At 36.3% G+C, this 26,501-nt stretch overlaps 2 protein-coding genes across 4 annotated transcripts; both read left to right on the forward strand.

Moving 5' to 3' along the window:
• Positions 1-3,119: 3,119 nt before the first annotated feature.
• On the forward strand, positions 3,120-11,490 carry LOC308687748 (GTPase IMAP family member 7-like). Of its 2 annotated transcripts, XR_014029790.1 has the most exons (5): positions 3,120-3,328; positions 8,922-9,031; positions 9,621-9,657; positions 9,849-10,775; positions 10,838-11,101. XR_014029790.1 is itself a non-coding variant. In XM_081360469.1 (4 exons), the coding sequence occupies exons 1-4, from the start codon at positions 3,310-3,312 to the stop codon at positions 10,685-10,687; spliced, it is 1,005 nt and encodes a 334-aa protein (XP_081216595.1). In that variant the 5' UTR covers positions 3,120-3,309; the 3' UTR covers positions 10,688-11,490. The 2 variants fall into 2 exon arrangements, 1 of the variants encoding a protein (XP_081216595.1); XM_081360469.1 differs by having other exon boundaries at positions 9,849-11,490.
• A 1,466-nt stretch (positions 11,491-12,956) lies between these two features.
• On the forward strand, positions 12,957-25,622 carry LOC308687747 (GTPase IMAP family member 9-like). Of its 2 annotated transcripts, none has more exons than XM_081360467.1 (5): positions 12,957-13,126; positions 19,558-19,612; positions 23,944-24,068; positions 24,378-24,432; positions 24,560-25,622. In XM_081360467.1, exons 2-5 carry the CDS (start codon positions 19,594-19,596, stop codon positions 25,453-25,455), a joined length of 1,095 nt encoding a protein of 364 aa, XP_081216593.1. In that variant the 5' UTR covers positions 12,957-13,126; positions 19,558-19,593; the 3' UTR covers positions 25,456-25,622. The 2 variants fall into 2 exon arrangements, with proteins under 2 accessions (XP_081216593.1, XP_081216594.1); XM_081360468.1 differs by lacking the exon at positions 12,957-13,126 and adding an exon at positions 19,201-19,351.
• The last annotated feature ends 879 nt before the right edge of the window (positions 25,623-26,501 follow it).

The raw sequence follows: 26,501 nt of genomic DNA on the forward strand, positions 1-26,501 counted from the left end.
ATATATATATATATATATATATATATATATATATATATATATATTTGCTATGTTTTGCTATTGCTGTATAATGTTGTACAAAGAATGTTTATACTATAGGCTATGTGTCGCGGGCTGGTTGCAGCAAAGGTGAAAAAAGGAGCAGGATCTGCACAGCAGACTTTATTAATAACTAAACTAGGACTTCAAAAACATGAACAGAACCACCAGGTAACATTAACAATAACAGACAACTAAACAGAACCAAACACAGGGCTTAAATACACTTAGCAAACAAAGGCGCTGATTAAGTAGACACCTGAACAGAATACGAAACGCAGTTCAAAGTTTTATGACAGTTACAGTTTACGTTAATCAGTTTCTTGTGGATTATTAGCGTGTTGGTCTTGTGAATAAATGTTTTATATTTGGAGTTATATCGCTAGTAAACATACAGTAGGACTAGATTGTTTGTGGAATGTGCTTACTGAATGTCTCTATTAGCTTAGTGAGTTAGTACTGTATGGAATGTGTACCCTTGATGTGCATGAATGCCGTTCTTAAAGGGGATGTCTATTGTCTAATGCTATTTAATGCATATTTACACTGTTAAAGAGTTGGATTCTCGTGCTAAACATGGCCAACATTTAAAAAAACGAGTTGGACATATGACAGAGTATTCCTGTGCCAAATACACTCCTTCAGGATTCGTATAAGTTCTGGAAAGTTTTTTTCCGAGTATGGCCCAAGCGTGCCGCACAAGTCCTGAAAAGTGAAATCAAAGTGTCTCGATCACCCCCCGCAGTGGAAAAAAGTGCAGGCAAGCCGGATAGATCTCTCTTCTCATAGTGGATCCTACACCTGCGAGATCAAAGGCGGATATCGTGGGATTCACGCTCGTGCACGGTGTTGCTAATAAACTGAATGTAATTTAAGTTCTGTTGCTTTTATATGAAAATAAATATAATGAACAAGACACCCAAAGTACTTGTTATTTAATCCCATTCCAAATATGTGTTTATCAATCATTTTTACTTTAATACAGACATAGCCTATTCATTTTCTTCTGTGTGGGCCTCTGAGTGAGTTCACATAGTGTAACAGCGCAGTTCTTCTGGGTTGTACGTCAGAACGTAGGCTCACTATTGGCCAGCATCACACGCATCACACACATGACCAGCGGCGGCCAATAGTGAGCCTACGTTCTGACGTACAACCCAGAAGTGGTGCGCTGTTACACTACGTGAACTCACTCAGAGAACCACACAGAAGAAAATGTATAGTTGAATAAAGTTGTTATTTTTGTTTGTTTTTTTTGCGCACAAAAAGTATTCTCGTCACTTGATAATCTTAAAGTTGAGCCACTGTAGTCACTTGGACTATTTTAACGATGTCTTTAACTTTTCTGGGAAGGAGTGAGCCAGCTCTCAGATTTCATAAAAAAAATCTTAGTTTGTGGGGTTGGAACAACATGAGGGTGACTGACAGAATTTGCATTTTTGTGTGAACTAACCCTTCAAGATTAACATGAGATTAGCAGAAACTGCGTTTGTTATGTCCCCTTTAAGGCTCTGATTGAAGCTTTCGACCCCACCATTTGCTTGGGGGTGGTAGAGAGCGTTGGATATGCTTAATTCCCTTATTGCAAAGGAAAGTGGAGAAGTCTGCAGAGGTGAACTGCAGTCCATTGTCAGTAGTGATGGCATGGGGCATGCCCCAGCGTAAAATACTTGAAAACTTCACGAAAAAAATACCATAAACTCTCTTTATATTAATGGAGTTATAAGCAACTGCCCGAAAGCAATTTCTTTAGAAATTTTTCAATTTTATAGTTCTTTATATAGCTCATCTTTCTCTGCATCAGACTGCCATGTTTTTTTTTTTTATAATTCACACCAGGATACAGCAGGTAGACCACAAATTTAGAGACTTGTGTGACATAAAAAAAGAAGAATTTCATAAAGCTAAATTATACTCAGGCAAATCTCCAGGCCCTGATGGCCTCACTTCTGAATTTTATAATTTTTTTATTGAAGATTTGAGGGAGTTAATGTTTCAAGCCTTTCTCGAATGAGTTCAGAAAAAAAATCACTAACTTCGATTATATGAAGCAAGGACTGATTATACCCAAGCTAGGTAAAGACGCTCAACAAAGACAACCTTGCCCCATCACTCTACTTAATTGTGATTATAGATTTTAGTTCATATGCTTGCAACAGACTTAAAGGTGGTATCAGTGATTTCAGGCCCAAAAATATATATATATTTTTTCTCTCCCCCTGTCGGTGATTGGTTGGAACACTATTTGTTTTGGTTTTGATTGTTTGGCTAAACCATTTGTTTTTGTGTGCAGATCTCAGAGCCTAGGCTGCCTACAGAGACGCGTTTTTTTGACAGCATGCTAATGGGGCGGGCAGCTAGCGGATCGTTAGGAAAAAAAAGATATATATTTTTGGGCCTGAAATCACCGATACCACCTTTAAGGAATGTTTAGATCAAATAGGCTAATTAGTGAATCACAACCTGGTTTCATGAAAGGCAGATCAATTCATAATAATATCAGACTAGTTCTTTTGCATTCTCATAAATGGATTGAGGATGATACTTTAATTTATTCTTGGACTTGGACTATGAAAGCGTTTGACAAAATTGAACACAATTTCATATGCAGCTCTTTTGAAAAATATGGTTTTGGTAATAACTACCTCTTATAAAAAATATAAAGATATGAATAGCTCAATATTACTCGTATGGGACATCCCAGAGATTTCATATTTCACAAGGAATTTGGCAAAGCTGTTCCATTTCCCCTTTCCTATTCATCTTGGCTGTAGAAGTGCTTGCTATTTTATAGACATTTTATATTTATAGACAATAGCTTGACAAGCTCAATGTGTTTGGATTGGAAGACAAATTGGTATTAGTCAATTGGCCGATGACACAAATCTCTTTTTAAAGGGCAGACATCAAATTGATTCAAAAAATTAATTTCTTCTCCAAAGCATCCGGCTTACATTTAAATATAAACGAATTGCGAATTGAACTCTTTATGTAATATCCTGATTAAAACATCTGTAAAATACTTAGGGACAACTATTACCAAAGACAACAATCATAGTAGCCTAACATTCTGATTTCAGGGTGCAACTGAAGCTCCACCCATCATCTCTGCAGTGAGCGAGAGAGCAGCTGCAGATCTTACAGTGGCGTCTTGTCTCCTGTAGATGGTGGTCTACACTAAACCTTCCGGTGAAGCAAGACAAGCAAGTTTTGAGTAAACGAAACTGTCCTTTTGACAGGAAAGAAAAACGAAACCCATCTACCATCACGATGTGCTCTACATTTAAAAGTAAGTAACTTAATTTTTTGCGTCCATTAAATAGAAAGTTTTATACTGACTTAATAGAAAATGAATAAAAGAATCAATCAGCTGATTAAAGTTGTTTAATGAGAATCAAGTGTTTTGCGTGATTTTAAAGAGATAGAGGCATGTGTTCGAAATCGTCCACCCTCTATTACCTAAATTAGTCCACTTGATATGGAAAAACAAGCCTCATAAGTATAAATATTTTATGTAATTCATATCAAGGAGGTTTGAATGTGCTTGTTTTGTTACTTCTAATACAATTTTCAAGTTGCAGTATTGTACAATAAATACATGTTTAATAAAAGTTTGTTGCATTGCAAATTGTTCAATTCTTCCTGTCTGACACTGAAATATGGAGAGATTGAATAGCATCTGTAACACCTGCACACTGAATCAATGTAGGCTTATGTTCTACACATAAACAAACAAAACTTTATTTGACATAACTGTTATTTGATAAATATGACTAAATAAATAAATAATACAATAATATTACTGTATAAATAAATAATAATGTAATATTATAGTAAAACAGTTAATATTTTCAGAATTCTATGCTCATTGAGAAAAAAAACTAAAGTTAATTAGTGAAATTTAAGGTATTTTTTAACATGTTGCCGTCCCTGATTGTGTTGCAAATGTCCATGGGGTCAGTTGCAACATCTGGCTTCTTCCATTCAAATAAATACTGAGAACGATATGTCATATGTAATCATCTTTAAATGGTATGGGTAATTAGCAGACAGATGCAAGTTTAATATATACAAATTTGGTTGGTCTAGTCGAAATAGTCTCTTTTTCGAAAAAGTATTTTTCGAAATGTTACTGTATGTTTTGTTTGAAATAAACATAACAAAAAAACTTGCAATGGGTTTAAATGGAACACCATAAGCCATTGATCACTTGGAATCTGCTATGGAGCCGATTTATAATTTATACCCCCAGTTTCACAGGCAAGGCTTAAACCTAGTCCCAGACTAAAATACATGTTTGAGCTGTTTTAACTAAAAGCAGCTTGCACTGGTGTATCTTAAAATATGTCAGTGCCATTGTTTTGTCTCAAGATGCACACCAGTTTTTTTTTTTTTTTTCTAAGGCATGTTTAGAAAAGCTACTTAAATGCCCTAATTGAACTAAGGCCTAATCCTGGCTCAATCTAAGCCCTGTTTGTGAAACCAGGCCATAGTTTTTTTTTTTTGTTTTCTTATAAATTTGATTTACACACTATTCTATAAGCCTTGTATGCTTGGGCTGTAATTTTTTTTATATTAACAAATATTAAATATGAATATATTTATAGGCTATATTTATATTAAATATAAAATATATATATATATAAAAAAAACGAAAATGATAATACAGTAAATTATAACTTAAAAAACAGTCAACTTAATGTAGCTACAAGTATTAAATGCGGTTAAATGTCAAAATAACTCTAATATCATATGGTGCGTTCAAGTCATGTCAAAAAGATCGTTGTAACGAGGTTAGATGATGTGGGAAGAAGGAGGCGGGAACCGGCGAACATTCAACAAACTTTAATAATAATCTCGTTCTTCACTGTCGTTGCTTCTCCTTTTTTGCTTCCACTCCTCTGTGAGAGATACGAGACCGGTGCGCCGCTCTCTCACGGCCCTCGGCCTCGTCCTGCTTGCCATAATCGTATATATGAGTTGAACACACGTGAACGCCGCAACAAAGTCGTAAATACATGTGGGAAGCTCTGGATTTTCTTTATGCCCTGATCTTTACGAGTTGGGGGCGTGTCAGTGTGAAACATGGGCGGAATACCACAATATTTATAGGTATTTAGCAGTCACATTGTCAGGCTTTTTATTACAACAAAATAAGATAATTCCCTGCACAAAATATGATGATATTGTAATATAAAGTAACAATATAATGTGTAACAATAAAGTTTAAAGTGGCTTTGTAAATTAATTAAAAAAAAACGTTAAAGCAAAAAACACCTGATGCACATTCTTTATTTTTCATTTACTAGAAGTAGAGTTTAAAAACTCTAGAAGGTACACCACCATCTTGCTCCAACGAAAGTGACTTGAACGCACCAGCACGACTTCTCAACTTGTAAATACGAACTTCTCAGGAGGACTTGAACGCACCAATACTCTTGCATGTGTGGGGGGAAATTAAGCACGACCTGCTGTGACGTCACAATCATGGTGCATTGTGGTCTATGGATCTGCCTGAAGTGTAGATGTTGAGTAGACTTGCTCCCTCTGTTAAAATTGAGGGGTTAAAATTAAACTTCCCTTGTCCACTTGACTAAGCTGAACTCACTTCAAAATGGCGGTGGGGATTCCCCCGAGGGGAAGTGCTTAGGGAAGTTTGCGAGTGTAGGCTCTGTCTAAAAGTGGAGTTAAGGCCAATTTTTTATGTTCTTCCCTCACTAACTTCCCTCCGTTCACTCAGATGTATGTCATTGCTTACATTGCACAAGTGCCCAATACTGGCGGAACTTTTGAAATGTGTTCCAATGTAACGAACTATGCCCTTGATCACTTGGAATCTGCAATGGAGCTGATTAATTATGTATAGTTTTTTTTCTTATTAATTTGTTTTACGCACCATTCTATAGGCCTGTATGTATGTTTGGGCTGTTAAAAAATTAAATATAAACAAATATTTATTATGCATATATTAATATATTTACACTGACCAAAATTAGAAACGCAACACTTTTGTTTTTGCCCCCATTTTTCATGAGCTGAACTCAAAGATCTAAGACTTTTTCTATGTACACAAAAGGCCTATTTCTCTCAAATATTGTTCAAAAATCTGCCTAAATCTGTGTTAGTAAGCACTTCTCCTTTGCCAAGATAATCCATCCACCTCACAGGTGTGGCATATCAAGATGCTGATTAGACAGTATGATTATTGCACAGGTGTGCCTTAGGCTGACCACAATAAAAGGCCACTCTAAAATGTGCAGTTTTACTGTATTGGTCCGACTCCGAGGGGGTCTGAAAACCAGTCAGTATCTGATGTGACCACCATTTGCCTCACGCAGTGCAACACAATATAAATATTAAATTTATTAAATATAAAATAGCCTATTAAAAAACTCAAACGAAAAAGATAACAAATACAATAAACTACAAATACAATAAACTATAACTGTTTAAAAGCAGTCAGCTTAGCTACAAGTATTAAATGCGTTTAAATTAGGGTGACCAGACGTCCCGAAAAATTCGGGACAGTCCCGAAATGTAAGCTGTTGTCCCGAAACCCGAATCCGGCCCTAATTGTCCCAAAAATTATACTAAAGCAAAATCTTGAGTAGTTATTGTCTGATAAAACATTAAAAACTGTTCGTGGAGGTTGAGTCGTCCTGCAGCCAGCCCCCGCCGGCCTCATTGGCTGCAGCATCTTTTTTCCTTTTTTGAAGTTCTACAAAGATACCGTAGGCGCAAATTTATATGCATTGATAAGCGAGCGCAAGTTGCAGCAGCCGTGAGGACAGTAAATGTGCAGGCAGTCAGTCGTTAAGGAGTGGTTAAGGAGTGATTGAATGATTATTAGCGTTAGGCTAAAGCCTGAAAGGTCTGATTTACGCACTTTTACAACAGTCATTGTTTTTTTTGTTTTTCACAATGACATTTGAGTTCATGATTTTAATGTTGTTGTTTTTTGTGGCAGACTACAGACTAATGACAGACTGTTGATCTTTGAATAAAAATAAGTTTGGTTCAGGTTTGAAATTCATTATCTTTTATTATAGGCTGTGTAGTCTAATATCATAGTAGGCCTTCACGCCTTACTTCATGCTAGGTGCGTTCACACCATGTTGAAAATAACCGAAATTTCGAGGTTTCAACTTGTAAAAAGCGCTCACATCTTTGTGGAGCTCGTAATTACAGCTTGTAAGATGGGACTTTCCTAAGAGCTCTTACTTGTCCTGCGTGACTGCTGTACCACCTGATAGCTGCAGATTCATTTAGGCATTGATAGTGTCACTGTCACCATAGAAACGCATTATTCTCAGTCCGAGGACAAGAACAGCTCCGAATAGAACATCACGTGTTGTCAACTCAAGCACCAACTGAATTACGACAAGTCGTGAACGCAGTAGGCCTATAGAGTGGTTCAGGTGGGTATGACATAAATTTGTTGGCCCAAATGCACAAATTAGTTAGCATTCTGGCACTTCCGGTTCCATCATCCAGAAGTCAGTGAGTTTTGGTTAATGGTTGAAATAAGGTCTGTGGAGAACACAAGCTCAAGATACTTTCACATTTTATTCTACGACATAAAATACATCAGTATTACCGCAGTCGTGAATTTTTAAGCTGTTACGTGTCTTGAAAAAGGCGGTTGCTAACAAGTGGTTAAATGGGACTACAGAGTCTGTCTAGATTAAACGTCATCAGCCAAACAGGTAAACTCAGCCTGCTTTTACAGCCTCGTTATGCTTAGAATTTTGCTCTTACAAACTATTCTAACTCAAACGTTCTGGGAAATTCTGAAAGAGATGTCCGTCTGAAGCTTATTGATGGTGACGTTGAAGTCTTAGGACTGTGGTGTAGTTTGTTTTTAGCCTACCTTTAGCTTTTTATAGTTGGCAACTGTATTTAGGCTTCAAAATTAATAAAATATGTGTTCATCTTTGAAAATGATCTTGATGGACAGAATGTGTAAATATCATAAACTTTTGTTGATCACAGTGCTTGTTTTTTGTTTTGCGACATTGTTAATTGTTATTAAGCAATAAGGAATAATGTATATATTTTTTTAATTACAAGCATGTCATGTCATAATTAATTCTTAAACAGAATTATGCTTTTAACATATTTGTTATCGAAGTTTTTTATTGAAAAATATAGATGGGGGAAAAAACGTTATCTCTAATCATTTCGGATAGCTGTATGCTATGCTACTATCTAAGCTAACTAAAAAACACTAAGAACAAGAAATGTTTAATTTCACAATCTATAGCTTCGGTTAAATACTAGTATATGAAACATTTAAGTTAAAAGATATTAATGGTCGTTATAATGTAATTCAAACGACTTATATAATAAAGTGATATCTGATTTGTAACCAGGCACTAAAGCGATTACCCATAAAACGTGCTTTGAACCAATTGGATTGCTTGGGTCCTAAGCTGGGACTCATCACTTTGCTAGGACTCAACACTTCACCACACCGGTTTGCCTACAACGTGACGTCATACCTGTGGCCACTCTATTAGCTTCACATGGAATGTTACCATGACGCTAGGCAGCGACAACAGGAATATCTTAGTATTGCTGTTCAGGCTATATAGTTTGATATAAATATTTTTTAATTGCACACTTCTTGGTCATCCTTGATTCAAAATAAAATATTAATGTATTAGCAATTAAAAAATATTTATATCAAACCTCGACAAAATGATCTCGTGGGCACGACAAAACTAAATGAACCAAACATGTCCCCTCTCAGTCACTGTAGAATAGCCTTGTTCATGATTATCATACATATAATAATGATAAAATATCATATTCATCTTTTATCATTTTCACATTTTGTATGTACAGTAAGAACAACAGTTTTTTCATAACTTTTTTTATAGCTGTGCAGGATATCTCTCATGGACCATCAACAACGACGACCTCAAAGTCTTGGATCTCATCTTTCTCCACACTACTGGTGGTTTCTATAATTGTTGCAATAGGGATTCAGGTATGTTTAAATGTATATTTTGTCTCTTTTTTATAGCTGATTATCTTTTTAACATGTATAAGCAGTGTTGGGGGTAGTAACGCATTACAAGTAACATGACTTAAGTAATCAGATAATTTTTAATTTTTAAGTAATAAATAGAGTAACACATTACTTTTAAATTTACAATAAAATATCTTGAGTTACTTTTTCAAATAAGTAACGTAAGTTACTTTGTTTTCCTATTTATTGACTGACACCTCTCCTGTCCCCATGTTGAGAGAAAACAGGAGTGAGTTGAAAGGTTCTTTTGGGCTGCGCTCTCTACTGTACTGGCGTTAATTTGCATTTCCTTGCCTGAGACTTATGGTGTGAAAGTGTCTTTACATTTGCCAAAATAGAACTTTATTTGATTTTTTGTTATTAAAAAAACAAACAAGCAAACCCAGGGAGAACAAGAAACACAAAAGTAACGTACTGCATTCTACGCAATCTTTTTTAGGGAGTAATGCAATATTGTAACACATTCATTTTTGTAGTAACTTTCCCCAACACTGTGTACAAATGGCCAAATGTCATTAAAGTATAATATTATATACATCCCTTCTAGATCTTCAAGCAACAAAAACAAGATTTTGATGATATAGGTAAGGTATTTATTATCTTTTTGATATACATAAATATATTTCAACATAAGCCCTCTCAGGATGATGAATAGTATTAAAAAGGTTTAATATAGGCCTAGGTGTACTTCATTGTTCTTTTAAATAAATGTTTGTAATTTTTTTATATATTAGCAAGAGTTTGAAAAAATTCTATTATTCTTGTAAATGTACAGAGTATCAGACAGGTGAACCACTTCGGATTCTTCTGGTTGGAAAAACAGGAGTGGGGAAAAGTGCAACAGGCAACACTATCCTGGGACAAAAGCTTTTTAAATCAGAGATATCATCCTCCTCTGTGACTGGACATTGTGAAAAGTTTCATGCAACTATAAATGGCAGAAAAGTATCTGTCATTGACTCTCCGGGTCTGTTTGACACCAGCCTATCTACAGCTGAGGTGGTCAACAGAATTAAACTCTGTATTCCACTCTCTGCTCCTGGTCCACATGTCTTCTTAGTTGTGATTCAGCTGGGCAGATTCACAAATGAAGAGGTAGAAGCTGTTAAAATCATTCAAGCAGTTTTTGGTGAGGAATCCTCTACATACACCATGGCACTGTTCACTCATGGAGATCGATTGGAGGACAAGAACATTCACACATTTGTGCGGGACAGTCCAGACCTGCTCAGTTTCATCAGAACTTACAGTGGAAGATACCACGTGTTCAACAATAAAGAACAGAATCCTGAACAGGTCATTCAGTTGCTCGACCAGATTGATAAAATGGTCACTGGAAATGGTGGGCAACATTACACCAGTGAGATGCTTGAAAGGGTAGAGAGAGCGATTGAGAAAGAGAAACAACGTATCCTGAAGGAGAGCGAGGAGCAGAGACGGAGGGAGATAGAAGCTCTGAGGGCTGAACTTGAGGACGAGGCCTATGAAAAAGCATTAAAAAAGTTAAACAATAAATATGAGCTGCGTGCAAGATACCAAGCTGAGATAGACCTTCCATTCATAATCAATGTGGTTACTTTTTTGTTTAATTCATTAAGCAAGTTCTTCTTTTGATCACCTTTCGAAATGACCAACACGGAAAAATGACCACCTGTTGCTACTTTAATAGTAGGCATTTAAAACCTCACCATTTAAAGTTTGTATTTAAAGTTAAGTTTACAAAGTTATTAATAAATAGAACTAAAGCACATATTTACACTGTACATTCTGGTGATAGAACAAATGAAAGTTTAATAATATGAAAGGATGAAAATATGAAGTTGAATGTGAAATGTTTGATAAATGAAGCATATGTGTTGCATATAAATTGTGGCTTCTTGAGATCTCTCTTCCGTTTTCGTATGTGAGAAAAATGCATTGTGAGATTGTTTATCCACTGCATATTTATACAGTATAAACCTCTTGAACGTATGTTTAGCTATTGCTGTAAGATATTGTTATGGAAAGAATGTTTCCCTTGAAGAAATATTAAACATAATTTGACAAAAATTCAATTGGCAATAAACATAACATTTCTCAAGAGCAATTTTTGAAGGGGACACAAATAATACAGCCAAAATTGTACTTGTAAGGATATGTGTGGCGTTTTGGTGCATTGAAAAATTATGGTATGTCCTTTTTTCTTTTCTCTGTCATTTTATCTGACCAACTACACAAAGCAATAGTTGTTTAAATATGAGTTATCATAGGTTTACCACACAGTAATATTATATTTATTAAATTAAATTTTGCTTTTTTCACATAGTATTTTAGGTTCCGTCTGGGACAGATGACGTCTCTTACTTCCAACTGCAGCAAGCCCCACTGATCTGCCAGACTGCCACTTAACATCATAGTGAGCAAAACCCAGCACAGCGGTAGTACTACAATATTACAAAGGCTTATCACCATGTTAGTTGTAGTGGGTGACATGTTTGGTAGCAAGCTACCAAACAATAATCGCTAAAATATCGGACTCATGGAAAAATACATCGGTTATCATAATTTTTTTGTCATGACTCATTAATAACTCAGCATCATCTGTATTAAAGAAAAAAGAATCACTTCATCTGCTGTTTAAAGTGAATAAAATAGCCTTAAAGGCCCACTGAAGCTGTGGGACATATTGAATGGCCCCTCCCCCCTTTTCAAATATCCAATAGCATTTAGTTTACCTCACAGATTGCAATTCGTACTCGGCAGCACCTTGGAAGATACGTTGGATTCAATAGTAGAGGTGTGAATAATAGCCATTTCATTCTTAACCAATGTACAGTTGGAAACGGAATAAAACTTGAGCGTTTGAGCAACCGAACACATCTCCAACTCATATTGCTTCCTGATGTGTCAAGGTCACTTTGGCCAGGTGATATTTATAGCATAGGGGCGGGATTTTAGAGAGCATTTGATTGGACAGAAGCATAAAAATAATTTTAGCAGAAGTGAGAGACTGTTGGTTTTGAATGCTTATAACTTATCTCCTAAATGCGAATTTTGTCATTGTTTTGGAACACACCAGCTTCTTCATAACCTTAAGGCTAACATATTCATACTAAAACCTAAACAACTTAAATTTTGATTTCAGGGGGCCTTTAACAGCCTACTTACTGGAGTTCCACAACTGCTGAAGAACTTAATTCTCTCCCATCGGACTTGTGTGAGGTGCGTGGTGGACCAAACCACTATGAGGCAAGAGAGGGAGGACTCAAAATGTTTCTAAACTTAAAAAGCATTTTTTGCCCTATTTGCGTTTTGCGGAAAATTTAACTACTAAGACAATTATTTTTTAAGTATATCATTATATTGTTTACAATATACAGTGTGTTTTTTAAATGACATTTTCCTGTGATTTACGCCTAAGAAGGAAAGCTAGTCTGAAGAATGCAAAAAGAGAGGGCAAAACTGATTTTTTTTGCATGATATTTTAATATCTGTATTAAATTTACTGCTTTTTTTATCATTTTTTTTTTATTGAATTACTTTTTTTCAGTTGTGTGGGTAATGATGAAGAAGCAAACACATTTACCAAGTTTGTGGACCATTATTTGAAAAGAGGGCTGGCAACCTATGTAAACAAAACTCTCCCAAATGAAAAGTGCAAATAGTGATATATGCTATGTACTCTAGCAGGTAAATAGCATAGCAGGCTAGCAGGTGTGGTGGGTACAGAAATAAGTTTGAACCAAGCAGAGTGTAACATAAATAAGCTCTAGCTTCAACAAAGTGTATTAAATTAATGTGACAAAAAAAAAATAGTGTATTTAAATGCATTACTCTTGAATTTACTTTATAGTATGCATTACTCTTCCTAATGTATGATGATCGATTTTTTTTTCTGGCCCAGTTTTTTGGAGCAGCTGATCACTCGATTGCTTTTCCCTTTTTTCCCTGATCGTTCACCTGAAGGTGAAAGTACGGTGGGTGTGCGCTACACAGACATTACAGAGACTCTGATGAAGCAGCATCGTCCTCGTGTCCTGTGATTATTTAACACAATTATTTTCTCCTCATCAGGTAAGAAATGTATACATCTGATGTTGAATGTATTGTTTGACACTAGGTAAAGTTGGTTTTATATTCGCACAATCGCACTTTTTTGCTTAAAAACTGTCTCAATAACAAACGCAATAAAGCACATTTTTGCTAAATAAAAGCAGCTACATGATCTTTAGGACAAAGATGGTGAACTACAACACTCTCCACAATCGATCAAAATGGGCAAATATTGTTTTAATGGCATAATAATTCAGTGAACATTCAATGTGTGTGGTAAAGAAGATAGGGACCGTCTAAAAAGTTCTATTTTTTTTTTCCATTGTGTGCAAACAGACAACTACATTTTTGCAAAGTACAGATGTACCAGCAAATCCCTCTCACATTATATGTTCTAATGCTTTTGATTGTACTTTAGCAACAATAAAAAGAGCATTATAATGATTGTATTTAGGAAACCTGCCTCACTGTACATAATGTACATAACTATTTTTAGAAAAAAATTACATTAATTCACCAAAGGGATTTTTTACTATCCGAAGGTTGTAGCATGTTCCTAGTGACCACACTGACTTACTACAGGTGAATTTTTGACAAAAACTCCCTTACTGTACGTACAGTTGACAAATATGTTTTTTAAAAAATTACTGTAATTCACCCTAAGTATTTTTTCGTGTTCCAAAGGGTGTAAGTGCTTTCCTAGTGACCACACTGACTTACTACAGGTGAAATTTTGACAATACCTCCCTTACTGTACAATTATCAAACATGTTTATGTACTGAGCATATTATTACATATGTTTATGAAATAAACTGTAAATCACCTATAGTGTTTTTTTATATCCCAAAGGTTGTAGTACTTTCTTAATGACCAGACTGACTTTCTACAGGTGAAATTTTGACAATACCTCCTTTACTGTACGTACAATTATCAAATAAGTTTATGAAAAAATTACTGTAATTCACCTAAAGTATTTTTTCCTGTTCCAAAGGCTGTAGTGCTTTCCTACTGACCACACTGACTTACTACAGGTGAAATTTTGATAATACCTAATAATACTGTTTTACATAATAATATAATACTGTAATTTTTTTGTTTGTTTAAGGTTGTAGTACACTAATAGGGGCTACATTATTCTTAACAGTAGTGACTAGGGATGGCGAAAACTAAAAATTTTCTTGACCGACCACCGAGCCTCATTAGCCGGTTAAAACCGGTTAACCGATTAGTTTAAAATATGCAACGCTATTTGAAATAACAGCCATTTCGAGCCGCTCCTGCAATTTCGCAACTCTTTCGCGTCGCATCCATAGACTGTAAAAAAATAGTCGCATCTCTCTGCCGCTCTGCCTCCAGCTCAGACACACACTCACATCACTTTTTTTAAATCCCCTACAGTGCGAAACATGAGTCCCGCAAACGTGGCGCAGAGGAGCTTGTATGTAATCGGAGGACAAATGGCTCCTTAGTTTCGAAATGGTTTGGGTACAAGGTGATCGCGTTGAAAATAAAGATGTTTGTCTAGCGTTAGAAGCTCATTTAAGAAAATGACAGCTCCGAAGAGACGCCGCTTTAACCTTGAGTGTTTTAGCCTGTAGCCTTTACTTTTCGCAAACCTTGTGAGCGCGCAAACCCAAACGCTGTGACCTCGCGCCAAATATTTTTATTGGTTTATTAAGTACAAACAGGCGACTTATGAAAAATTGAGTGTGAGGGATTTGTTCACTTCACACAAAAAGATCTTGGAATGAGATGGCTAACTGTAGTAGCGTTTAGTCCACTGTCTATAATAGCCTAATTTAGAGATCACTTTCTTTTTTTTTTTTACCGACTACCGACAACTTTGATCGGTTAACGTTGATACGGTCAACCATCGGTCAAACGGTCATCGGTTAACATCCCTGGTAGTGACTGAACCTGTACGCATTGGTGCAGCAAATCTGACAGATAATGAACAGCAAGATCATGGAGGCATTCAAGATACTGTACAGTGCACTGGTTTATTTCTATTATCTTTCTAATTGTTCATGGAATACCACTGGGATTATACATAAAAGTTGTAATTAATTCCTCCTGGTTAGAGTAATATTTCAATTTCACCTCTTCAAAATTTTGCTATTGTTGATCCTCTCTTGGTTTAAGTTGTTCTTATATTATCATAAACCCTTTAACTGATTGTTTTGTCAAGTACTTTTTACTTAACTATATTTTCGTTTAGTGAAGTGACGTAAAAGTTTAAGTAAAACAAATTTGTGTGTTTGAATACAATTTTTTCAAATGTTTTCAGTCAGGACTACTTTGGGTAAACAAAAATATTTAAGCAATTGGACATGTTATTTAATATTTATTCATTGCATTATGTAATTGGTTAACACACATAACTATAACTGTTAGTGGTTTGTTACATAATTAATCCTTGTCATGTTTACCAATGTGAACAGTGCCAAAGATGGTACCCAATGTATGCTGCATTGGACTATCACCAGACAAGCTACCTGGAAAAGATGCCCAATGGTTGTGCTCACTGTGTACCTTAAACAGTGGAACATCATTAAAGAATATCTGTTGAAATTTCTGCTTTATTGTCCTTGTTTCAGTATGGATTACCACTGTATATCTGTATTTTGGGACTTACAGTTAAAGACCCAAGGACCAGATAGGATTTATTAAGACCAGGCATTAGAAGTGCAGTCAATTTAAGACAAGAGTCAGAATTATAATAAATTAAAGGAAATTTTACTGAAGATAGTTTGCAGTTTCATCAGGCAGAAGTCAGCTTCAAGAATCACAAGGAGTGATTACTCCTTGTGATCAAAAGTGATCTACAGTGATCAAAAGTAGGCCGCTTCCCCTTACATTTACAAAAATCACAGCAATTATACCCTTCACCAAGGTCTAAGCTTTGTCATTGCTTCAGGTTGAATGATTCTGATTGGCTAATAAATAACCACACATTTTCTACACATAGATAGACTGAAGCATATCTCCATCAATTATGCGGCTGACATTCGGACCCTGAATCTAGGCTATGTTTACACGGAAACGATCTGAAGAGAAAACGCAAAAGTGGCGTTATCACTTTTTTATTCTGCGTTTAGACGAGGGTTTTGAGGGGGAAATCTGCGTGCATATGGTGACGCAAAAGTGTGTGAAATTCGATGTAGTATGCACTCCAGGCGGCTAGGTGGCAATGGACCGGTGATCGGTGCCTTCACTGTCTAGCATACTTTTGCGTTTTTACCCGTTTAGACGGGAACGCGACGGTGGAGCGTTTTTAAGATTTCCACTCTGGAGGGTGGTTTCACTTTTTTGCGTTTTTAAGCCCCAAAAACGCCGTCGCCATCTAAACGAAAGGCACATCTGATAAAATATTTTTACGTTTTCACCCGCGAGCGTTCTCGTGTAAACGGGGCCTTAGGCACGTCGTGACCTTCCACACTTGTAGTGATTGTAATGAATAGTAATTGGACCAATTTTTGAGTCTGTAGGACCAACTCTATAGCGCCACCACCAGTTCAAAAATTCCACATTAAAAGGGTTATATCTTTTGAACCCTTTGATGTAGATGTGAATGTAAATAGATGTAAAATGAAACTTAGTACACCTGATTCCACTCATTATGGTAATCACAATCAATATCTTACAATAAGACTCTGCCCATTACAGTAGTGGCCATTTTGAAAAGTACAGTGTTAAATTTTTTGTGCTTCTTCTCATTCGAATTTTGTTACATTTTTACGAAAATTGGCTCAGATGATCTTTGGACCGAGCCACACAGAAGTGACTGAACAGATTTTTGATTTTTGCTACAGTTCCCGATATATTTTTCTCCAAATTTGACCTGTATTTGTTGCCTTGTGGTAGTTAGCTTAGCATGCTAATTGGTTAGCATGAACCATGAACCATTCCGGTTGTGGGTTTAAATTCTGTGTGGCACATTCCCAGATCGCAAGAGGTATGTGGCCTTAAGTGGTGGAAAAGTTGCTTCTGTTCCAGACATGGTGCCTATGTGAACGAACTCGATAAATACAACATGCAGCAAATTTATACAAAAATTATTCATTTTGAATTGCTTCTCACTTGAACTATTGGAACCTTCTTCATCTTGCCAAAAACACAACTTCCCAGTGGCGCAATGATGTGAGTGACAGGTATCTGACCCAGAGATAATGGGTTTGAGCCCCACGTGGCGTGATTTTAAAAAATTGTGTGTAATGTTGTGTCATGTCAATTCCTTTATTATTTAACGTACTAATCTTTCTTCCTCTTGGATTAATGTATGTCTTGTTCATTCTATGTTCATTCTCATCCGAACTTCTGTTCATTTTGAGTTCATTTTCACCTATAGGCCTACTTCTAAACCAGCTCTTTTTTCTTCAATTTCTGCTGTTTTTACTCTTCCTGCCCTTGCTGCTGCTTTAGGGGCTTGGCCCCGTATCGCTGCTTGCAGCTATATTTCCACTTGTTCCTTAACCTATAACCAAGAATACTAACACACACAGACACAGTTTCTTCAAGATTGGATTTGGTGAGGAGAGTCTTCTCAAAACATTAAGATAACATGTTCTTTCTCTCAAGGAGAGGATACTTTAAATCTAACTGTAAAATAAAGACTTCAACTAAGAAATGTCCTCTCAACTATAGGTTTCAATGACTCCTGAGACCATTGCTATCAGGGTAGCCTAGAAAAGCAGATGGATGTAGTGACACCTGTTAAAGAAGTCCATATTTCATCTCTGGAAGCCGGGCTAAATGAGCAAGTACTGTTACTGCATTCCTGGCATGGGCCAGACCCTTACATTACACCTCAGATATCAAATACAGACATTTAAAGGATACATGAAATAACATTTTCGATAATCACACTGGTAATTTCTATAACAAAGTAAAATCTCATAAACCTAGAGAAGTCATTCAACTCATTTGATATATAGAAGGAAAACTATTGATTAATACCTTGATTATAATCACTCATTAGATATACATTGAAGCAGCAGTGTGTTCCAGAATCCACTTCTTCAGGACTCAATAACAAAAACTTGAATCATTACAATAAGGGTGTTGCTAATTTATTATGTTGAAAATATGATTCACCTAAAATATCTGCATTTTTTTAATCAATGAAAGAATTGTGTTGTACAAGGAACAGCAGTTCTAATACATACTTTTACCTAATACATTTATCAAAGTTAATTGAGTGATCACTAGGAACATACTATAACCACTGGAACATGAAAAAGGAGAAATTACAGTATTTTTTAATAATAATATGTTTGTACTAGCTATACTTAAGTAAGGGAGGTATTGTCAAAATTTCACCTGTAGTAAGTCAGTGTGGTCACTAGGAAAACACTACCCTTTGGAACAGGAAAAAATACTTTAGGTGAATTACTGTAATTTTTTCTTAAACTTATTTGTTTATTGTACATACAGTAAAGGAGGTATTGTCAAAATTTCACCTGTAGTAAGTCAGTCTGGTCAATAGGAAAGCACTACCTTTGGAACATGGAAAAAATCCCTTTGGTGAATTACTGTAACTTTTACATAAAACATATTTGCGCACTGTATGTACAGTAGCCTACAAAAAAGTACACTAAAGCAGTCTAGGTGAATACGCAGCATATATCAAAGCTGAAACTATTTTTACCCTGGTTGGCATCGTTTTTTTTTTTTACTTGACTTTGTTCATGGTGCTGTCCACGTATGTGGTACTGAGGTCCTACATGACCAAGTCTGCAACTTGTGTAAAGTTGGTTTTATATTTGCATATTCGCGGAGTTCCGCATTCAATATCTCGTGAGCTGAATATTGTTACTACACAAATAACATTGTTTAAATATTTAAATCTTCCTCAAAACGAGCTTTCCTTCGGGTTTGCACTTTGCAGATGGTCCCTAGCCTGCGCATAGAGATCAATGTATTTTGTCCAGTGCGAAGGAAAGATCGTTTTGAGGAAAATTATGTTGTAGCTTCTGGTGTTTTATCTGTAGTTATATGTGATAAGTGTTTTCTGTAGCAACAACGTTTAGTTGACGAGTTATTGAACGCGGAAGTCCGCGAATGTGCGAATATCGAATATAAAACCAACTTTACCGAAGTATTGTAGACATGTTGAAAAGAGTGTAAAGTGGGAATGTCATTGTTTATAGCGTGAAGGAGTTTGTGAACAGAGTTTTGAAAGTTCGGTCAGAGTTTTGCCTGATATGCTAATGAAGACCATGCAGTATTGGAAATAGCGTGTGTTGGTATGCTAATAAGTTAATGAATGTGTGTTTCTCACAACTAATATGGGTTGTTACTGATGTCTGTGTTGAATTAATATTAATTTTAAGTTTGAACAGTTTGAGCTGTTTATGCAGACATTACATTTACTCTGAAGCAGCAGCAGCAGCAGCAGCATCTCTGTGTAGGCTACTGTGATTATTTAACACACTTATTTCCTCCTCATCAGGCGAGAGGATAACATTACACGGGTAACCAGACTCTTATGAGCTCCACATCAAAGGGTGAGTTTCAACTTCCACTTTTACATAATGAAAATAATGTATTTTTAAAATTATAAATAGGCTTATTTGCTGAAAGTATTGCCGGTGGATTTAGTGTTGGTATAGTATATACAATATTTATTTGAAGTCATATAGGCCTAGGTAATGACTTTATTTATGTATGTAATGGTAGTAATGGTTTATGAATCCAAGGGTTCTGTGTTCCGTGTTAAAGTTTGTTAAATGTGTATCGCTCTCTGTGTTTATTCAAGTCTCTTGTTCTTGTTTCATTCTCTGCATCCCACATCTTTGGATTATACACAATAACCATAACAGCTGGTGGTAGGTAATAATAGCCACTTATGGTGCTTTTCCATTACCAGTACCAGCTCGACTTGATTCGTCTCGGCTCGCTTTTCGCTCCGTTTTCCATTGCAGATAGTACTTCCACAATAGTACCTGGTCGTCATAGCGACGCCGCAGGAAACTGCCGTGACATAATCTTGCCTCTCTGACCAATCAGCAGTCTGCCGTGTTTTCACGTCACATTTTAGCATCGCCTCAGCTCGCTCAGAACCTCGCCGGAGGTGATACGAAATAAAGTACCTGGAAGCAGGTACAGGTACAACTTTTACACAGTGGAAAACCAAACAAAGGCGAGGCAAGGCGAGCTAGTACTGTGTAGTGGAAAAGCGCCAATAGATCTCGGTCCCTCTATGGGTAAGAAAATTTTGTACATTTTAAAGTTAAGTTCATCAATCTGGAGCATCAATCAAAATTAAGAGTGCCACACCATATTCAGTGTGCAAATTGAACAAAGAAAAAGTCTGTGCATTGACTTGTACCTGAACTTAAAAGAAGACTCAGGTCACTTTTAGTTGTGATATAGGGCCTGTTTACACCTGGTCACTTGCGTTTTTTCAGATCTGATAGCTATCCTATCGTGAAAAGATCAGGTGTAAATGCCCTCCGAAACACATTCGAGATGGATTTAAATCTGATTATTCAAACCACTTCAGGAGGTTGTCTGAGATGCATTCCAGTCAAAACTGAACACGTCTAAATGCATCTGGTTTTTGTAAATTGTAAAAAACACATATGTAAATTTTACTCCTCCCAACAATTAAAAAAAAAAAAAAAATAGAGAGAGCGTGTTATACTTTTCTTTTCTTTGCGCAGCACAAACAGACAGTCAAGTGTATCTATCCATGTCGTATCTATCCAAGTTTATCTATCCATTCCATGGAAATGTATCTATCCATGTCAGTGTATGGGAACACCTTGCAGAATCTCCACAAATTAGTGCCCTGAAAAAGCTTTTTCACATAACAGATATTTAAGTAGGCCTATAGCCTAGTCCACAAGACAAAAAACAAGACATACACTTGATTTTTAATATTGTGTGTTATTACCTGGATGATCCACAACATCCAGGTAATGGTAATGGTTGTTCATCATGAGTCCCTTGTTTGTCCTGAACAGTTGAGCTGGCCAATGGCCTCCAGAAAAATCCTCCTGCTCCTGCACAATCTTCTGAATATTTGACTCCTTACTAGCATTGACTATGATTGTGAGATCTATCTTTTCATACTGGTGACAACTGAGGGACTCATATACAACTATTACAAATGCTTAGGGGTGTAACGGTACACAAAAATCACAGTTCGGTACGTACCTCGGTTTTAAAGTTTATTTTTGGTACAGTAAGGGAAGAAATGCAAACATTAAACTGCAGGTTGTTTATTACTATAAACTTTTTTTTAAGAATTTGTTTACACTTTTTTATAAAATATAATAAAATATATATGAAATGAAAAAAAGAATAAGAAATAAAATACTGCTGCAAAGTTCTCCACTAAATAAAATACTCTCAGTCTCAAACCAATATCACATAATGAATTTAATGAAAAATATAAATAAATAACTATGATTACAGTGCAGCATTACCAATCCCAGCTTGTAGGCCTGCTCATATTTAAAAATTAAGGCTGGGAATTGATTAAAAAAAATGAACTAATTAATTGCACAATTTGCTGTAATTAATTGCAATTCCTCCAAGCTTGTAATCATCAATAATTAAACTTAGAATCACCTAATTAAATGAAACACGGGGGAAAAAAAGGAACAGAAAATAGCCCTATATTAAAATAATATTAAACACAAATATATCAATGTATTATTATTTTTCAATAATCAATCAACATAATCAATGTAAGATTTTTTTTATAATTATCTAATTATAAATTTCTAATTATCAAAATAAAATATAGTCCTACAAAGCTATTATTACCAGAGCATGTGATCAGAGCAGGTCATTTTACCATTGTTGCCCAGCATGACTATACCAGCTCAGCAAACAGAAGTCTACTACTGAGAAATTTCACCTTATTTGAGCGGACTTTGCTTTTCCAGTGCGTGATCGGTACATGATTGGAGTGTTTGGGCCGTTAACGACAGAGCAGAACGCGCAGCGCAAACACGGAGTCGAACATTCAACATTGAGCAGAGAGCGCAGCGCGCAGACACACACACGGAACGGAGAGTGCGGCGGCGCACACGGAGCGGAAAAGCTTTTTTCGCCCTGCAGTCGATTTCATTGGTTTAGGTTACAGTGACGACGGGTAAAACCAGAGAATGTCTAATGAGACGGGCTCTGGTAAAACTTTAGAATCAGCTGCAGGGCGGGATTTGCGCTGAACGCGGAGACTTCCGCCACTTAATATGTTTGTGTGGAAACACGAAAATGTACCTATGTTCCGCACACAAAATATTGCATTCGGTCATTCGGTACACACGTGCACCGAACCGAAAGCCCTGTACCGAAACGGTCCGGTACGAATACACGTACCGTTACACCCCTACAAATGCTGCAAACATTCAGTGATGCTCAAGAAGGAAACATCCATTAAGAAAACACCAGAGGGTCTAAACTTTTGAGCGGGATGATTGGTGTGAATTGTTCTTATTTTGTTTAAAAATTAATTCATTAATTTAGTACTGCCCTTCAGAGGCTAAATAAGATAAAAGAAAATAAGAAAAATGTACACATCACCATCAGCTTGCTCAAAAAGTTTACCCCTGGCTCTTAACATTCTTGAGCATGACCTTGCAGATTCTGAAAGATGTAAAGTAGATAATAAACGTATGACTGTAAACGTATACATTGCAATCCTTTTGTAAAGGTTAAAATATTAATTTAAGAGCTCAGTGTTGAGACCTTTCGCAGGAGTTTGATTGACAGGTGATCTGACCAATCATAATGTAGATATCTGCCATTTTTGTCCGACAAACAAACCAAACCAGTTAGTAGATTAATGTCAGTGGACTTGAACTTGAAAAATGGTGTATTGACATCTTTTTACAGTTCTGATGTTCATTCATGTTTAATTTGTGCTATAACTGAGATGATCAGTCCACGTGCTACTTGAACTGAGGCGCTACACATTAAAGCGCCACAGAAGGGTATTTATTGTTTGAATTTCATACCAAAAGTAACCTGCTCTGTCTTGTCTGTTGGCGCATTGTCAGTATCCTCTTTGCTCCGCAATTATTTTTTTCACTGTGAGAACATGTTGTGTGGATTCAGAGTGGAATGGCTTGCCAGACGTAGCAGCAGTAACTAAGAGGGGTGGATCTTTGTGAAAGGTCAATTTTAAATCATTTATATCTTTGTGGACTCGGCCGGACTCGACTCGTATGTTAAGGACTCGGACTCAAGTCCAACTTGGTGCGCTTTGGACTCGGACTTGATTGGTAAGGACTTGGACTTGACTCAGACTCGACAAAGGTGGACTCGGACCCAACGCTACTCCATAGACAGCAAACGTCATTGCAACTTTCAAGACCCAAAAGGTAGTTAAGACATTGTTAAAGTCCCTGTGACTAAAATGGTTCAACCTTAATGTTATGAAGTGACGAGAATACATTTTGTGTGCAAAAAAATCAGAAAGCTCTCGTATTTCATCTAAAAATATCTTAATTTGTGTTCTGAAGATGAATGAAGGTCTTATGGGTTTAGAACGACATGAGGGTGAATAATTAATGACAGAATTTTCATTTTTGGGTGAACTAACCCTTTAAGACAACATATTTTTTGTAATTGAAACTTACATTTACAAACCATTTGTGTAATAGGCAACTTTGCAAAAGACAATTTTGCAATGACCAGTATACAATATCAAAGTTCTAAGGTGTTCAAAAGACGCTATCAGTGCGGAGGGGCTAGGAACACGTTACATTTCGCATTTCTTTATTTCAAAGCCAAAAACCCAAAACCCATGCTTGGTTTTACTCGTATCTTAGGATTTTATAGCAAGAACAACATTTCTGACCTCACTCTCTCATTGGCCTAGTTATGGAGGACACTGCAAATTCTCCTTCAAAACCAACAAAGACCTCAAACTCATGGGTCTCATCTCCCTTCAATAACCTTGTAGCCATTGGCATAATTGTTGTCTGTGCTGCAATAGCATTGCAGGTATGTATTTTAAAATTCACGTCACACACTCTAGAATGTTTTGGCTAAAAAAAAAAAAAAAAAAATTACGTGTCATCTTTTTTATTTATTACAACTTCTAATGAAATTGTTTAATCAACCAACTCAGTATTCAGTAACGAATTCAGTAAATTCATACAAATTTGAACTAACATTTATTTAGGTTAATAAATGAACAATCAAGAAAGATATTACTTGGTGCGCTGGTATTAGAACAGTGATAAAAGACAATACATTATTTTAAATGAGGTAATGTAATTAAATATTTGATATTGCATTTATACATTTCAGATGTTTAGGCAACAAAATCATCAAAATGTTTCAGTTCAGGATTCGGATGATACAGGTAATGTTTTTTTCCCCCCTCCCAAGCAGTGGCTCAAAAATATTGTGTAAATGTTGCATTATGACTTATTTTTTTATATGAAAAAAAAAAATTTGAAATATGTTTTAATATTCTTTTCAATGCAAAGTGTATCAGATAGGAGATCCGCTCCGGATCCTTCTGGTTGGAAAAACAGGAGTGGGGAAAAGTGCAACAGGCAACACTATCCTGGGGAAAAAAGTTTTTAAATCAGAGATATCATCATCCTCTGTGACTGGACATTGTGAAAAGTTTCATGCTTTAATAAATGGCAGAAAAGTATCTGTCATTGACTCTCCGGGTCTGTTTGACACCAGCTTAACTACAGATGAGGTCATTGACAGAATTAAACGCTGTATTCCACTCTCTGCTCCTGGTCCACATGTCTTCTTAGTTGTGATTCAGCTGGGCAGATTCACAGATGAAGAGGCAGAAGCTGTTAAAATCATTCAAGCAGTTTTTGGTGAGGTATCCTCGACATACACCATGGCACTGTTCACTCATGGAGATCGATTGCAGGACAAGAACATTCACACATTTGTGCGGGACAGTCCAAAACTGCTCAGTTTCATCAGAACATGCAGTGGAAGATACCACGTGTTCAACAATAAAGAACAGAATCCTGAACAGGTCATTCAGTTGCTCGACCAGATTGATAAAATGGTCACTGGAAATGGTGGGCAACATTACACCAGTGAGATGCTTGAAAGTGTAGAGAGAGCGATTGAGGAAGAGAAACGACGTATCCTGAAGGAGAGAGAGGAGAAGAGACAGAGGGAGTTAGTAGCACTGAGGGCTACATTTAAGGATGAGGACTATGAAAAAGCAAGGGAAAAGCTGAATGAGGATTATGAGCAGCAGGCAAGAGAGGAGGCTGAGAGAAGCGATTCATATTTTACGATGATCATCCGTTATTTGAAGGGACTATACCGAAAATATTTTGGCCCATTTGACAATGAATTTTTAAAAAGTTTCATGAAAAATTTTAATCCACCCAGAGATTAACTGTAATTGTGCAATATAAATTTTCACCATGTTTAATACACTTGTAGTTTGTAAGTGTTACGGTTGTGTCATTGTGTCAACCTACTAGCTGTTTTAGAAAAATCTTTTATATCTCTCCACTGACTGGAAACTTTTAAATCAATAAATAACACCAAAAACAGGAACTTAAAATGGTATGTTTTGTGTTGTAACGGCCATGCTACCTACTCTTGCAACTCAACACAATCATCAGTTAACCATCACATATATCTAATTTAGACGTTAGAAACTCAGAGGGCCACACTTGAGGAAGTTAAACTATGAATATGAGCAGCTGGCAAGATACCTAGCTGAAAGAGACATCACTCATGAACTCGAACGATTTGTCTAAACCCACGTGATGGGTAGGTTTAAGGGCGGGGTCAGTTGTAGGTCATTCATACGAATTGGGCAACTCGTAAAATATCAAGTTACACATAATATTTATTTCATTTGCAAAGATGTTAGCCAATCATAGCAGTGGGCGTTTATATTAAAGTCTCACAGCAGACGCCCTCAATCATCCTTCGGGACAAATCATTTTGTTTATCCGAGCGTCCCAAGATTTGGCTACTTTTGCCACTTTTTTTGTTCAGAGTTGGCCACCTGAACACTCAAAAATAAATTGACTTGATTCAATAATGTTAAGTGTAAAAACTCCTTAATTCCGCCTTAGTGGACAAAAGTGGGCACCCATAGGAAATGAATGGGAAATACTATAATTTAGAGAGCAATTTTTTTTTTTTGTCCAATAAAAATCAATAAATCCAACACAATGCAGATCATACATACACATAAGTGAAGGGGTGAGCCTATACAACATTCTCAATGTGACAAACACTCACACTTGCACACACAAAAACACACACATCCACAAAAGCATTGTATTGAAAGCCATTGAATGAGCCTATAACTGAGCATTTTCCTTTTTTAATTAGTCACTCACATATACATAAACAAAGGAATTGAATGAGCTAATAACAGAGCAATTTTTAAAAAATGTGCCAATCAGCCACTGTGCAAAACAC

Source organism: Scardinius erythrophthalmus (assembly GCF_964197995.2).
Source record: "Scardinius erythrophthalmus genome assembly, chromosome: 3".
Taxonomy (NCBI): Eukaryota; Metazoa; Chordata; class Actinopteri; order Cypriniformes; family Leuciscidae; genus Scardinius; species Scardinius erythrophthalmus.

Bases quoted from the DNA above. Each gene is read 5' to 3' on its own strand.
- LOC308687747 (XM_081360467.1), top strand. The intron at 24,069-24,377 runs GTATGTATTTTA...TATACATTTCAG, and splicing joins GTGCTGCAATAGCATTGCAG to ATGTTTAGGCAACAAAATCA. The intron at 24,433-24,559 runs GTAATGTTTTTT...TTCAATGCAAAG, and splicing joins TCAGGATTCGGATGATACAG to TGTATCAGATAGGAGATCCG.
- LOC308687748 (XM_081360469.1), top strand. The intron at 9,032-9,620 runs GTATGTTTAAAT...CATCCCTTCTAG, and splicing joins TTGTTGCAATAGGGATTCAG to ATCTTCAAGCAACAAAAACA. The intron at 9,658-9,848 runs GTAAGGTATTTA...GTAAATGTACAG, and splicing joins ACAAGATTTTGATGATATAG to AGTATCAGACAGGTGAACCA.